The sequence below is a fragment of the Ursus arctos genome, unplaced genomic scaffold (assembly GCF_023065955.2).
Source record: "Ursus arctos isolate Adak ecotype North America unplaced genomic scaffold, UrsArc2.0 scaffold_12, whole genome shotgun sequence".
Taxonomy (NCBI): Eukaryota; Metazoa; Chordata; class Mammalia; order Carnivora; family Ursidae; genus Ursus; species Ursus arctos.
In genome coordinates this window covers 35,468,628-35,481,297 of record NW_026622786.1, presented here as the reverse complement: position 1 = coordinate 35,481,297, position 12,670 = coordinate 35,468,628, and the positions used below count along the sequence as shown (strand labels likewise).

At 35.3% G+C, this 12,670-nt stretch overlaps 1 protein-coding gene across 1 annotated transcript in view; it reads right to left on the bottom strand.

Annotated features, from left to right (window-relative positions):
- Positions 1 to 12,670, bottom strand: part of COL24A1 (collagen type XXIV alpha 1 chain) — a 366,899-nt gene that overhangs the window by 113,511 nt on the left and 240,718 nt on the right. Inside the window, exons 33-37 of the mRNA XM_057310505.1 lie at positions 11,054 to 11,107; positions 5,891 to 5,944; positions 5,410 to 5,463; positions 4,556 to 4,609; positions 4,285 to 4,392 (exon numbers count right to left, since the gene is read on the bottom strand). Of these exons, the coding sequence (XP_057166488.1) occupies positions 4,285 to 4,392; positions 4,556 to 4,609; positions 5,410 to 5,463; positions 5,891 to 5,944; positions 11,054 to 11,107 (324 nt within the window). The remainder of the gene's footprint in view (positions 1 to 4,284; positions 4,393 to 4,555; positions 4,610 to 5,409; positions 5,464 to 5,890; positions 5,945 to 11,053; positions 11,108 to 12,670) is intronic.

Below are 12,670 nucleotides of genomic sequence, written 5' to 3'. Positions count from 1 at the left end.
AAAAAGTCTCTTCAACAATTGGTGTTGAGAACACTGAATAGCCACGCGCAGAAGAATGAAACTGGAACACTTCCTTACATCATACACAAAAATAAATTCAAAATGGATGAAAGACCTCAATGTGAGACAGAAAACCATCAAAATCCTGGAGGAGAACACAGCAGCAACCTCTTTGACACTGGCTGCAGCAACGTCTTACTAGACACATCACCAGAGGCAAGGGAAACCAAAGCAAAAATGAACTATCGGAACTTTATCAAATTAAAAAACTTCTGCACAGTGAAGGAAACAATCAACAAAACTAAAAAACAACCTAAGGAATGGGAGAAGGTATTTGCAAATGACATATCTGATAAAGGGTTAGTATCCAAAATATATAAAGAACTTATAAAACTCAACACCCCCAAAACAAATAATCCAGTTAAAAAATGGGCAGAAGACATGAGTAGACATTTTTTCAAAGAAGACATAACGATGGCCAACAGACACATGAAAACATGTTCCACATCACTCATCATCAGGGAAATACAAATCAAAACTACAATGACGTATCACCTCACACCTGTCAGAATGGCTAAACTTAACAACACAAGAAACAACAGATGTTGGCAAGAATGTGGAGAAAGGGGAACCCTCTTACACTGTTGGCGGGAATGCCAACTGGGTGCAGCCACTGGTGCAGAAAGCAGTATGGAGTTTCCTCAAAAAGTTAAAAATAGAAGTACCCTTCGACCCAGCAATTGCACTACTAAGTATTTACCTAAAGAATACAAAAATACTGATTTGAAGGGACACATACATCCCGATGTTTATAGCAGGATTATCAACAACAGCCAAATTATGGAAAGAGCCCAAATGTGCATCGACTGATGAGTGGATAAAGATATAGATACATAATGGAATATTACTCAGCCACCAAAAAGAATGAAATCTTGCCATTTGCAATGACGTGGATGGAACTAGAGTATTATGCTAAATGAAATAAGTCAGTCAGAGAAAGACAAATACCAGATTATTTCACACACATGTAGAATTTAAGAAACAAAACAGATGAACATAGGCGAAGGGAGAAAAAAAAAGAGAGGGAGGCAAGCCTTAAGAAACTCTTTACTACAGAGAACAAAGTGAGAGTTGATGGACAGGAGGTGGGTAGCGAATGGACCAAATTAGTGATGGGGATTAAGGAGGGCACTTGTTGTGACAAGCAGTGGTGTTGTATGTAACTGATGAATCACTAAATTCTACTCCTGAAACCAATATACACTGTATGTTAACTAACTAGAATTTAAATAACTTGAAAGAAAAATTAAAACAAAAAAAAATCTTCAAATAAAAATGGAAACACAACATAGCAAAAATTTATGGAATTCAGCAAAAGCAGTTCTAAGAGGGGAGTTTAGAGTGATAAACGCCTACTTTAAAAAAGGAGAAAGATCACAGATAAATAACCTAACTTTATACCTCAAAGAAGTAGAAAAAGAAGAACAAACTAAAGCCAAAGTTAGCAGAAGAAAAGAAATGATGACGATTAGAGCAAAAGTAAGTAAAATAGAAATCAGATAACAGAAAAATTAGAGAAAAGATTAACAAAACTAATAGTTGGTTTCTTGAAATGATAAACAAACCCGACAAACACCAAGACAGAAAGGCCTCAAATACAGTTAGAAATGAAAGAGAAGACATTATAAATTATAACACAGAGAAACAAAGGATCATAAAAAACTTTTTTAAAATTTTCGAACATTTGTTTTATTTTTATTATAAATAATGTTACCATGAATATTTTCATGCACATTTTGTTTTCTTGCTTTATCCTTATTTCTTTAGATTGAAATCCCAGAAGTTTACTGTACTGAAGAACTTTTTTTTTACTGTTTTCTTTTTTTATAATAATTTTTTTATTATGTTAGTCACCATACTGTACATCCTTAGTTTTTGATGTAGTGTTCCATGATTCATTATTTGCATATAACACCCAGTGCTCCATGCAATATGTACCCTCCTTAATACCCATCACCCATAAAAAGACTTCTAATATACAATTATTTGTCAACAAATTGGACAACTTAGAATTTATCTATTCCTAAAAGCATACTATTTACCAAGACTGAATCATGCAGAAATAGAACATCTGAACAGACCAATAATGAATAAGGAGATTGAATAAGTAATGAAAAACCTCTCAACAAAGAAAAACCTAGCATTTGCTGATGATTTCCACAAAACACTTAAAGAAGAATTAATGGCAATATTTCTCAAACTCATCCAAAATTTTGAAGAGGGGAAATACACCCAAGCTCAGGTCAGCATTACCCCTGATACAAAAGCCAGATAAGGATATTTTAAGAAAACTACAGGCCAAAGCCCCGATGAAATGGATGCAAAAATCTCAATGAAATACTAACAAACTAAATTCAACATCACATTAAGAGGATCATACACTGTGTTAGAGTGGGATTTATTCCTGGGATGCAAGGATGGTTCATCTGCAAATCAATCAGCGTGATACACCCCATTCACAGAATTAAAGATAAAACCATATGATCATCTCAATAGATGCAGAAAGAGTATTTGACAAACTTCAATAACTTTTCATGATAAAAATTTCTCAGTAAAGCAGGTATAGAGGGAACATACCTCAACATAATAAAGGCCATATATGACAAACCCACAGCTAACATCATATTTAATAGTGAAAAGTTGAAAACTTTCCCTCTAAGATCAGGAACAGGAGACCGAGGCGCTCACTCTCACCACTTCTATTCAATATAGTACTGGAAATCCTACCCAGAACAATTATTCAAGAGAAAGAAATAAAAGGCAACCAAATTAGAAAGGAAGAAGTAAAATTGTCTCTGAAGATGGCATTATCTTCATATATAGAAAACCCTAAAGACTCTACAAAAAAAAAAACACACAAAAACCACCAGCTGTTAAAATTAATAAATGATTTCAGTAAAACGGCAGGATACAAAATCACCCACAAAGCCCAGTCATGGTTCTATACACTAACAATGAATTATCTGAAAAGAAATAAAGAAAACATTCCCATTTACAATAGCTTCAAAAAATATTTAGGGATAAATATAATCACAGAGATGAAATATCTATACACTGAAAACTACAAGACATTGATGAAAGAAACTGAAGAAGACATAAGTGGAGAGCTATCTCATGTTCATAGGTAGGAATAATTAATATTGTTAACATGTCCATATTATCCCAAACCACCTACGATTCAAAGTAATTCCTAGCAAGATTCCAATGGCATGTTTTACAGGAATAGAAAAAATCCTAAAATTCACATGAAACCAGAAAATACTCCAAATAACCAAATCAATCTTAAGAAAAAATAAAGCTGGAGGTATCACATCTCTTAATTCCAAACTGTATTAATACAAGACTATACAAATCAAAACAGTATGGTACTGGCATTAAAACAGACATATAGACTAATGGAAAAGAACGGAGAGCCCAGAAAAAAATGCATGCATATGTGGTCAACTTATATTTGAAAAAAGAATGGTATGTATATGGCTTATATATACAATGGAATATTGTTCAGCCACAAAAAGAAGGAAATTCTGACATTTGCAACAACGTGGATGGACCTGGAAGTCATTATGTTATGTGAAATGTCAGACAGAGGAAAAAAGGTACTGTATGATCTCACATATGTGTGTTATCTAAAAAAACTGAAATCGTAGGAACAGAGAGTAGACTGATGGGTGCTGCCAGTGGCAGAGAGATGGGGGAAATGGTGAATGGATACAAACTTCCAGTTGTAAAATAAGTAAGAGATATAATGTACAATGTGGTGACTATATTTAACAATACTGTCCTGTGTATTTGAAAGTTGCTAGGAGGGTAAATCTTAAAAATTTTCACCACACCACAAAAAGGTAACTAAGTAAAGTGATGAATGTATTAACTAACCCTATTTGGTATATATATATCTATAGATACATAGATATATATACCTGTGTGCATGTGTGTGTGTGTATAAAATCATCACATTATACACCTTATGTTTACACAATGCTACTTGTCAATTATATCTCAAAGTGGGAGGAAAAGAAAGGACTTGTGTGACACATGGAAAAAGTATCTTTCGTACTTGGATGTTAGGTAGGCTATCGGTCCCTGGTTTGGCCCTCTCTCAAGCCACAGTTTTACACCTTCAATTACCCAACAGACATCTAAGAGAATCAGAATGTATGTGTGTGTGTGCGTATAGAGGACTGAGTTCCCGGAGTACTCAAACATGAACCCAGCAGTACTCACCGGAGGGCCCATTAGACCTGGTCTACCCAAGGGCCCTGAAGCCCCTGGTAAACCTGTCTCTCCTTTTTCTCCATCCTCTCCAGGAAGACCCCTTCCTCCTGGGCTCCCCTGTAACCCAGTAAAAATTTTTAAGAAAGGGAAAGCAGTAAAATAAGCACACACAATAAGCAGATTTTTGTTGGGAACATAAAAGTAATCATGTAATTATGTAATATTTTAAAGATTTCACAAAAAATATCTACTTATACATAATGAGAAAAGTATAATTTACCTTTAATCCATCTTTTCCTTGGAGACCTTCCTCTCCAGGAGCTCCTGGTTCACCCTATTTTGTAGCGAAAACAGTAAGATTTATTATTTTGCTAAATTGCGCACCTTATTTTTTTCCTGGTATCTATAGGAAGTACCAGGTTTGTGTACATTTATTCCTACTTCTACTTTATTTATAAGGACTATTTGGCAGTATAATAAGCTTGATATAATTTGCTTGGAATAGCTCTGAAGATGATTTAAAGAATCGGTATTGCGAATTCAAATATAAGATAGGTGCAGAATGCCTTTTAGTATGCAAATGTCTCTTGAGATTATCTTGGGCACTGTTATCTTGGGAAAAAGCTTACGTCAGCCCAAATTACAGGCTGTCTATATTAGAATAACTTCTGTAAGCTATCTAATTATACTTATTTACAATTATTTCCTTGAATCCTGTTAACTTTTTGTGACTTTAGATTTTTGTTGTTGTTTTTTCAAACATAAATTAGGTTGTAATCATTTGTTTGCCTTGTTAGGTCAGGAAATAACCTGAGAGTTGATTACTGTTTTTTGTGAATTTCTTCTTAATGCGACCATGAGTGACAATCACAGTTACTCTGCATATGTGTAAAGCATTCTACAGAGTACACTTTATACTGACAAAAGGATGTATGAGGTTAGAACTCCAAATACTACTAAATGACAATGTGAACAGGGTCTGGTATGCAGCTTTTAAAACTAAGAAATAAAGACATTTTCTATTATGTACCAGAAAGGTTTATTATGCATTTTTTGAAGCTTTACTTATGCTAAATTTTGAGTCTCTGAACTACTCAGGCCAGTGCGTTGAGATGGTTCCCAGTAGACATTTACCCGTAACCCTGGTTCTCCAGCAACTCCAACATTGCCTGCAGGTCCAACATTTCCCTGAAGAAACACAGGGAAAGATTAAAACTTTTTTCTACTAAAATAGTATATCTAATAATTATGGAAGGTGTATCATAAAGATATGACTTTCAAAACACTTCCCATTTTTTTCTTTTCCTGATTAATTTATTGATAATATATTGCCCCATGCTTTATCATTTGTATTTCCTCACTTTCTCTTACACACACACACACACACACACACACACACACACACAGAGTCAGTATATACATACATATATAAGTGTGTATTATATATATATCATATATATATATAAAATTTTTTTCTGACTCATATGAAAACACTTCCCATTTTTATTTGCTCTCCTTCACTTGCTTTCGAGATGGTGGGTACTTGCCAAAATGTGGCAAACAGGGGATTCAGTGGTAAAAGTTCAGAGACCCTTTTACTATTTAGGAAGGTTACCTTTGCACCTGGTTCGCCTTGCAGACCAGATTCTCCCTCAATACCTGAAGGTCCCTAGAAGAGAATGATTTGACACATCATCTGTATACATTTCTTCACCAATTGCAAAGGCAATAACAACCTCATAAGAAGATCATAGTAATTTCTAGCCCAAGGGTAAGATGTATGTCCAGGAAAATATTTTTGCTTACACTTTATAAACTTGATGGCATAATTCTGGCACCCTTTAACAGTTCAAATGCCAAAGCAACATCATCTGAAGTCAGAACTTTTAAGACCTATTTCTTCTATTCTTCCTGTCATCCTTTATTCCTTGGTCAAAGACAAACCACTTCCCATTTCCTCTTCTAATTTCCCACCTTCATATTCTTACTATTCTCAGTGTTTTTTCACTTTTCACTCTTCCCAGCTATTGCTGTTGAGCCCTCTGGAGCACACTTCCTTAAAAAATTTCAGTTTTCTTTATTCATTTCATAAAAAATATCACACAAAGATGATATGAATTTAATCACATTATAAAAGATTATATGGCAGCTTTTCCACTTTCCTTTCATGGGTGGGTCCAGTTGGGGAGAATGTGGCTCCTTTTACCTTGAAAACATAAAACTTCTTGCAACCTCTGGCTCTCTCTAGGCCTGGAGCTCCTACAACTGCTGTTGTATTGTTTCTTTGTTTCAGAGATATTTATCTTGTTTTTGAGCACACTGAGGGTACCTCTCCCCTCTTCCTTCCTCATTCCCCCTTCCTCTTTTCTTCTCTTTCACTGTGTGCATGTACTTATGTGGGTTAGCTTTGTGACTTCTTCACTGTTACAAGAGGCAGTACAGGACAGTACTTAGGAAAAACTATGAAGTGAGATTGCCTGGGTTTCTGCTCTGCCTCAGAACTGACAGAATTTAATATCCTACTTTAAGATTAATATTCTATCTTTAGAATTCCAACTCTCTTAGAATTTCTTCCATATTAAAATTGCTTTGATGTCACAGATCTCCTGTGGTTCCTAATTTCTCCCAACCTGTCAGTTCCTCTTGGCTTCTGTTATTCCTTTCTTAAACTAACTCTAATAGTTGATCTTCTGAACACTGTGTTGTTTCTTTTCTTATACCAGTCTTGGATTAGCACCTTCAATCATCTCCATTTCCATTTCCAGTTGAAAACTGCTGGAAAAAATTACACACTTGTGCCAAGTGGCATCATGACATGTTGAGAAGCATAGTGGTGAAGAGAATGGGTTGTGGAGAGAGACTGCCTGAGTTGACATGTAGGCTGTCCCAATACTACTAGTTACTGCTCTTGAGCAAGTTACTTAACCATTTCATGCTTTTGTTTCCTCATCTGTAAAATGAAAATAATAGCAGCATCTATCTCATAGAGTGTTCTGAGAATCCATTAACACAGCAAAGCACATAAATTCTGCTAGGCACATAAAAAGTGCTTCATAATTGTGGGCTATTGTCATCATCAATATAATGCAAATTCATAGTCTCCTACTAAAAGCTTGACTTCTAGTAAAGTATATCTGCTCTTTCACTTGCCTATAGTCATTTCCCTCTCCCATTACCTTCGACCACTATTCTAAACCAGCAAATTTTCCTCGACTGACCTACTCAACCCCTACTCCTTATCACAACAGAATTTTTGTCTCCTACTCTGTTAATAGAAAAAACCTTCTAGTTATTAGGTATGACTTTTCTCAGTTTGCTTTAGGATCAGAGGATGTGGCATAGTATAGGGTATCAGCATCAGCTTTTGAACCAGATGTGGATTCAAAGTCAGGCTGTCCTACTTCTTAACCATTTACCTTGGGCAGATTAACAGATGATGACCCCCCCATCTCCCTAATATTCCTCTTTGGTCTCATGAAAGGTATTGCCATCCATCCTGTTGCACAGCCTAGTATCTGGGAATAATTTTTTACTTCTCTTTCCCCTTTACTTCCCATATTCTACAAATATGAAGGTTCTGCAGAATTTATATAAAAAACATTTCTCAAATCCATCCACTTTTCTCCCTTTCTATCCTTCCTACTTTAGTTCAGAAGTCCACCATTTCTTGCCTGGTTGAATGCAACAGTCCTTTAGTAGGTATTCTGTCCTCTCAAATATATCCTCTATGCAGCTGCTAGAATTATCTTATTGTCCAAAAATATAAATCTGACTTTATTACTGCCCTGCTTATATCTTACAATGACTTAATATAGCCCATAAAATAAAAAAATTTAAGCTTAACAGAGTACACAGAACTTTTCATAACCTAATGATTTTTCTATAATTTCATCTATTACCACACCTTGCTTTGACTTTAAACATCAAAGAATCCATATTGCCTCATGTTTGTATATTCTTGCTCATACTATACCTTTTCCTGGAATTTCCTTATCCTTATTTACTCTTTTCATATGGCTAACTCCTACTCACTCCTTAAAACTCATCTCATCACCACCCCACATTCCCCACAAGTCTTCTTTTCCCCGGAGTCAAATGCTCATTGCCATGTTCCTATACTGACCTCTGAATATCTCCATCACTGGGTCTAATACATGGCAATGTAATAATGTTTTATATGGCTATATTCTGGAATAGATTACAAACTCCTAAAGGAGTCAGGGACCATATATCAGCCATCCTTGTATTACCAGTGGATACAAAGTGCCCAGCAAGAAAGCATGGCATAATCATGGAATTAAAAATAGGCCAACAAACCTGGAGTACATGAGGGAGGAGAAGAGCTTTATTGGTATATGGCTAAACAGGTCTGCATAAATCAGATCATATAGAACATCATTTATCATGTTAAAAAGTTGGCATTTTATTGAAGGTCACGAGAGCCACTGAAAAATTCCAAGGAGAGGAATGATGGAAGGAATGATGGAAGTTGCTGGAGACATGCAATAAGAGCAGAGGACTAGAAATAGGGATGAAAAGGAAAGGATAAAATTGAGGTACTGTGGGGGCTCATTCAGAGGGAAATGATGGCTGACTGGAGAAAATAAAGTAGGAAGAGGAGTCTAGGAAGACTCAGTTTGGGGTTGTTGGGCATAAGGAGTATCATTCAATGAGATGGAAATAAAAGGAGAAAGAACAGTGGGAAAGTGATGGGTTTGGTTTAGATATTTTGAATTTAAGATGTATGTGGGCTACTTAGGTGCATATGTAAAAAGACAACAGGGAATCAGTAACTGCAGCTGAAGAGACCGGCATGAGTTAGAGCCATCAAGATGGGAGCTCTAGGAATAATACTGATACCTAAAGGCGTGATAATATGATTGCTAGGCTGAGAAAGAAGGACAGCTTCACATCAAGATTGAGAAAGGCTAATGAGAAGGTAAAGAGCAGAATCAAAAGAGAGCAGTTTCACAAAAGACAAAAGAGGAAAGAATTTATGTCTAATTTATTTAGAGTTAAAGTTAACAAACAACAGAAATGAAGTAATTGGATTTTATAATTATAATGAGCATAGTATATTATTCCAAAATATATCCTAAACAGGGGTCATTTCGTTTTTTTTAAGGATTTGTTTATTTATTTGAGAGAGAGAGTGTGGGAGTGGAGGGAGGAGGAGAGAGGTAATCCTCAAGCGGACTCCCGCTGAGCATAGAGCCTGATGCAGAGTTCGATCCCAGGACCCATGATCCCAAGATCATGACCTCAGCCAAAATCAAGAGTTGGCTGCTTAACCAGCTGAGCCACCCAGATACCCCAGAGGTCACTTCTTAATATTCTTCTATAAAGGAGAATCTTAGAGAATCTTAGAACATCTTAGAGTGAAGCATTATCAAGTTAACTCTAATGAGTGAAGGGTAAGTGTTATTCACTTTTTGTTCTGTCATTTAAATGGGCTGTTAAGAGAACTTTATGTGTACAGGCAGTAACCTCCTTGACATAGGCTGTAGCAACTATGCAAATATGTCTACCACAGCAAGGGAAACAAAAGCAAAAATAAACTATTGGGGCTTCATCAAAATAAAAACCTTCTGCACAGGAAAGAGAACAATCAACAAAACCAAAAGGCAACCTAAGGGATGGGAGAAGATATTTGCAAATGACATATCTGATAAAGGGTTAGTATCCAAAATATATAAAGAACTTGCAAAACTCAACAAATAATCCAGTTAAAAAATGGGCAGAAGACATGAACAGACATCTTTCCAAGGAAGACGTACAGATAGCCCACAGACACATGAAAAGATGCTCAACATCACTTATCAGGGAAACGCAAATCAAAATTACAATGACATATCACCTCACACCAGTCAGAATGACAAAATTAATAACACAAGAAACAACAGATGTTGGTGAGGATACAGAGAAAGAAGAACTCTCTTAGACTGTTGCTGGGAATACAAACTGGTACAGTCACTCTGGAAAGCAGTATGGAGTTTCCTCAAAAAGTTAAAAATAGAACTACCCTACCATGCAGCAATTGCACTGCTAGGTATTTACCCAAAGAATACAAAAATACTAATTCAAAGGGCTACATGCACTCCAATGTAAACATTGTCAACAACAGTCAAATTATGAAAAGAGCCCAAATGTCCATCAACTGATGAATGGGTAAAGCAGATGTGGTGTATATATACAATGGAATATTACTCAGCCAGCCAAAAGAATGAAATCTTGCCATTTGCAACAATGTGGATGGAGCTGGAGAGTATTATGCTAAGTGAAATAAGTCAGAGAAAGAAAAATACCATATGATTTCACTCATATGTGCAATTTAAGAAACAAAACAAATGTTCACAGGAAAAAAAAAAGAGAGAGAGGAAAACCAAGAAACCGAGCTTTAACTATAGAAAACAAACTGATGGTTACCAGAGGGGAGTTGGGTGGGGGAATGGGTTAAATAGGCGATGGGGATTCAGGAGTGCATTTGTTCTGATGAGCACTGGGTGTTGTACGTAAGCATGCCTGAGCCACTATATCAACTAACTGGAATTTAAATAAAAACTTAAAAAAAGAGAACTTTATGTGTATAAAATTAGATGCATAAAACAGTCACTCCTACTTTTAATGGAATTTGAGGCTCTATTTTCTGAATATGAAACACAACACTACAGAATTATTCTTTAAATATATACCTAATGCATCAACTTTACGTTGAGGAGTCTTACAAAAAGTACCGGGTATTAATGAAATAACAAAAAAGAGCCACACAAAAAGTTACCTCAGCACCCATTTCTCCAGGAGGTCCAGCGTCACCTTGCAATCCTCGTGGTCCCTATATTAAAATAAAATTTAAGATCTGAGAATCAAAGTTTACTCTGTATTTTGATTAACATATGCATCTAAATATGAAATTTATAATATATAATATGTAATAGAACACATAATAATACATTTATCAACTTTTTGTATAAACAAAATTACAACTTTATAGTTGATTCATATGTTTTGTGTGTGTGTGTGTGTGTGTGTGTGTGTGAATAGAAGGCTATGTTATGGCTTCAGTTATAGCTTATTAAACATTATATATAATATTTGAAAATTGTGAATTCTCCTCAGGATGTGTTTCCACATTATTATAAACACACTGAGAGAAACATGTCTGTGCAGAAGTCTGTGTGTATTCTGCATTTTCTCCCTTAGAACAGAGTTTGAAATGTACCATTATTTCGTCACAAAGTCAAGGAAATTTCCTGAGAGGTTGCAATAACTAACATTCTGCAAGCAATATATAAAAGTAAAGTCTATTCATTGAATCCAAGCCAACAAAGAATATTATTTTTTAAATTCTTCATTAATTTGATGGACAATCTCTTATCTTAAAATGTGTACATATCTGACTATTGGCAAAGTTGAATATTGTTTTTGTAATTTGATTATCAGCTATTTGCCATGTGTTCTTGATCATGTCGTTTGCCTATGTATTTTGGGAGTCATCTAAAAGATTTTTTTTTTTAAAGATTTTATTTATTTATTCGACAGAGATAGAGACAGCCAGCGAGAGAGGGAACACAAGCAGGGGAAACGGGAGAGGAAGAAGCAGGCTCCCAGCCGAGGAGCCTGATGTGGGGCTCGATCCCAGACCGTTGGGATCACGCCCTGAGCCGAAGGCAGACGCTTAATGACTGCACCACCCACGCACCCCAATTTAAAAGATTTGTATGAGTTTTTTATGTGTTGTGGACATGAACTTATAGGCATCCTATTTTACTGTTAACATCTGCCTAGTATGTAGTTTGTTATTTAATTTTTTAATATATATTGTTAAAGATAACCCTTTCCCCCTAAATATGATCACCGTAGAATACCTGGAAACTCATAAAGTAAAAATGACCCAAAATAACCACTTAAACCACTTAACATTTGCTGTATTTCCTTAAATCTTTGAGCATAAAAAAAATTGGGATGGGAGAAATTTAAAAATTTAAAATTTGTATATAGTTATATCTGTTAGTGTTTGAAGATTTTTTCCATCACATTTAAGGTTAAAACATCTACTTCCATGGAATTATTCTGTATTATTTCTTTTAAATTCTATCAGCCCTAGTCTTCCTTTTATGGCAGGTTAAAAATATTAAGCTATTTTGTCTGCTTATTTTTATGTCATCTTTCAATAATTAAATCCCACACCTGATTTACATGGGTAGTGGGATTTTTGAATGGGACTGTGTTAACTCTAATAAATACATTAGTTTAAAAAATAATTAGTCTTCTAGTTAGACAATTATTTGACTTTCTACTTAAGTCTGTTTCTAGGTCTCTTAATGAATTTTTGAAGTTTGTATGTGTCCCATCCAATTCCCATTAAGTTTATCCTTAATTATTATGTTTTGTTTCT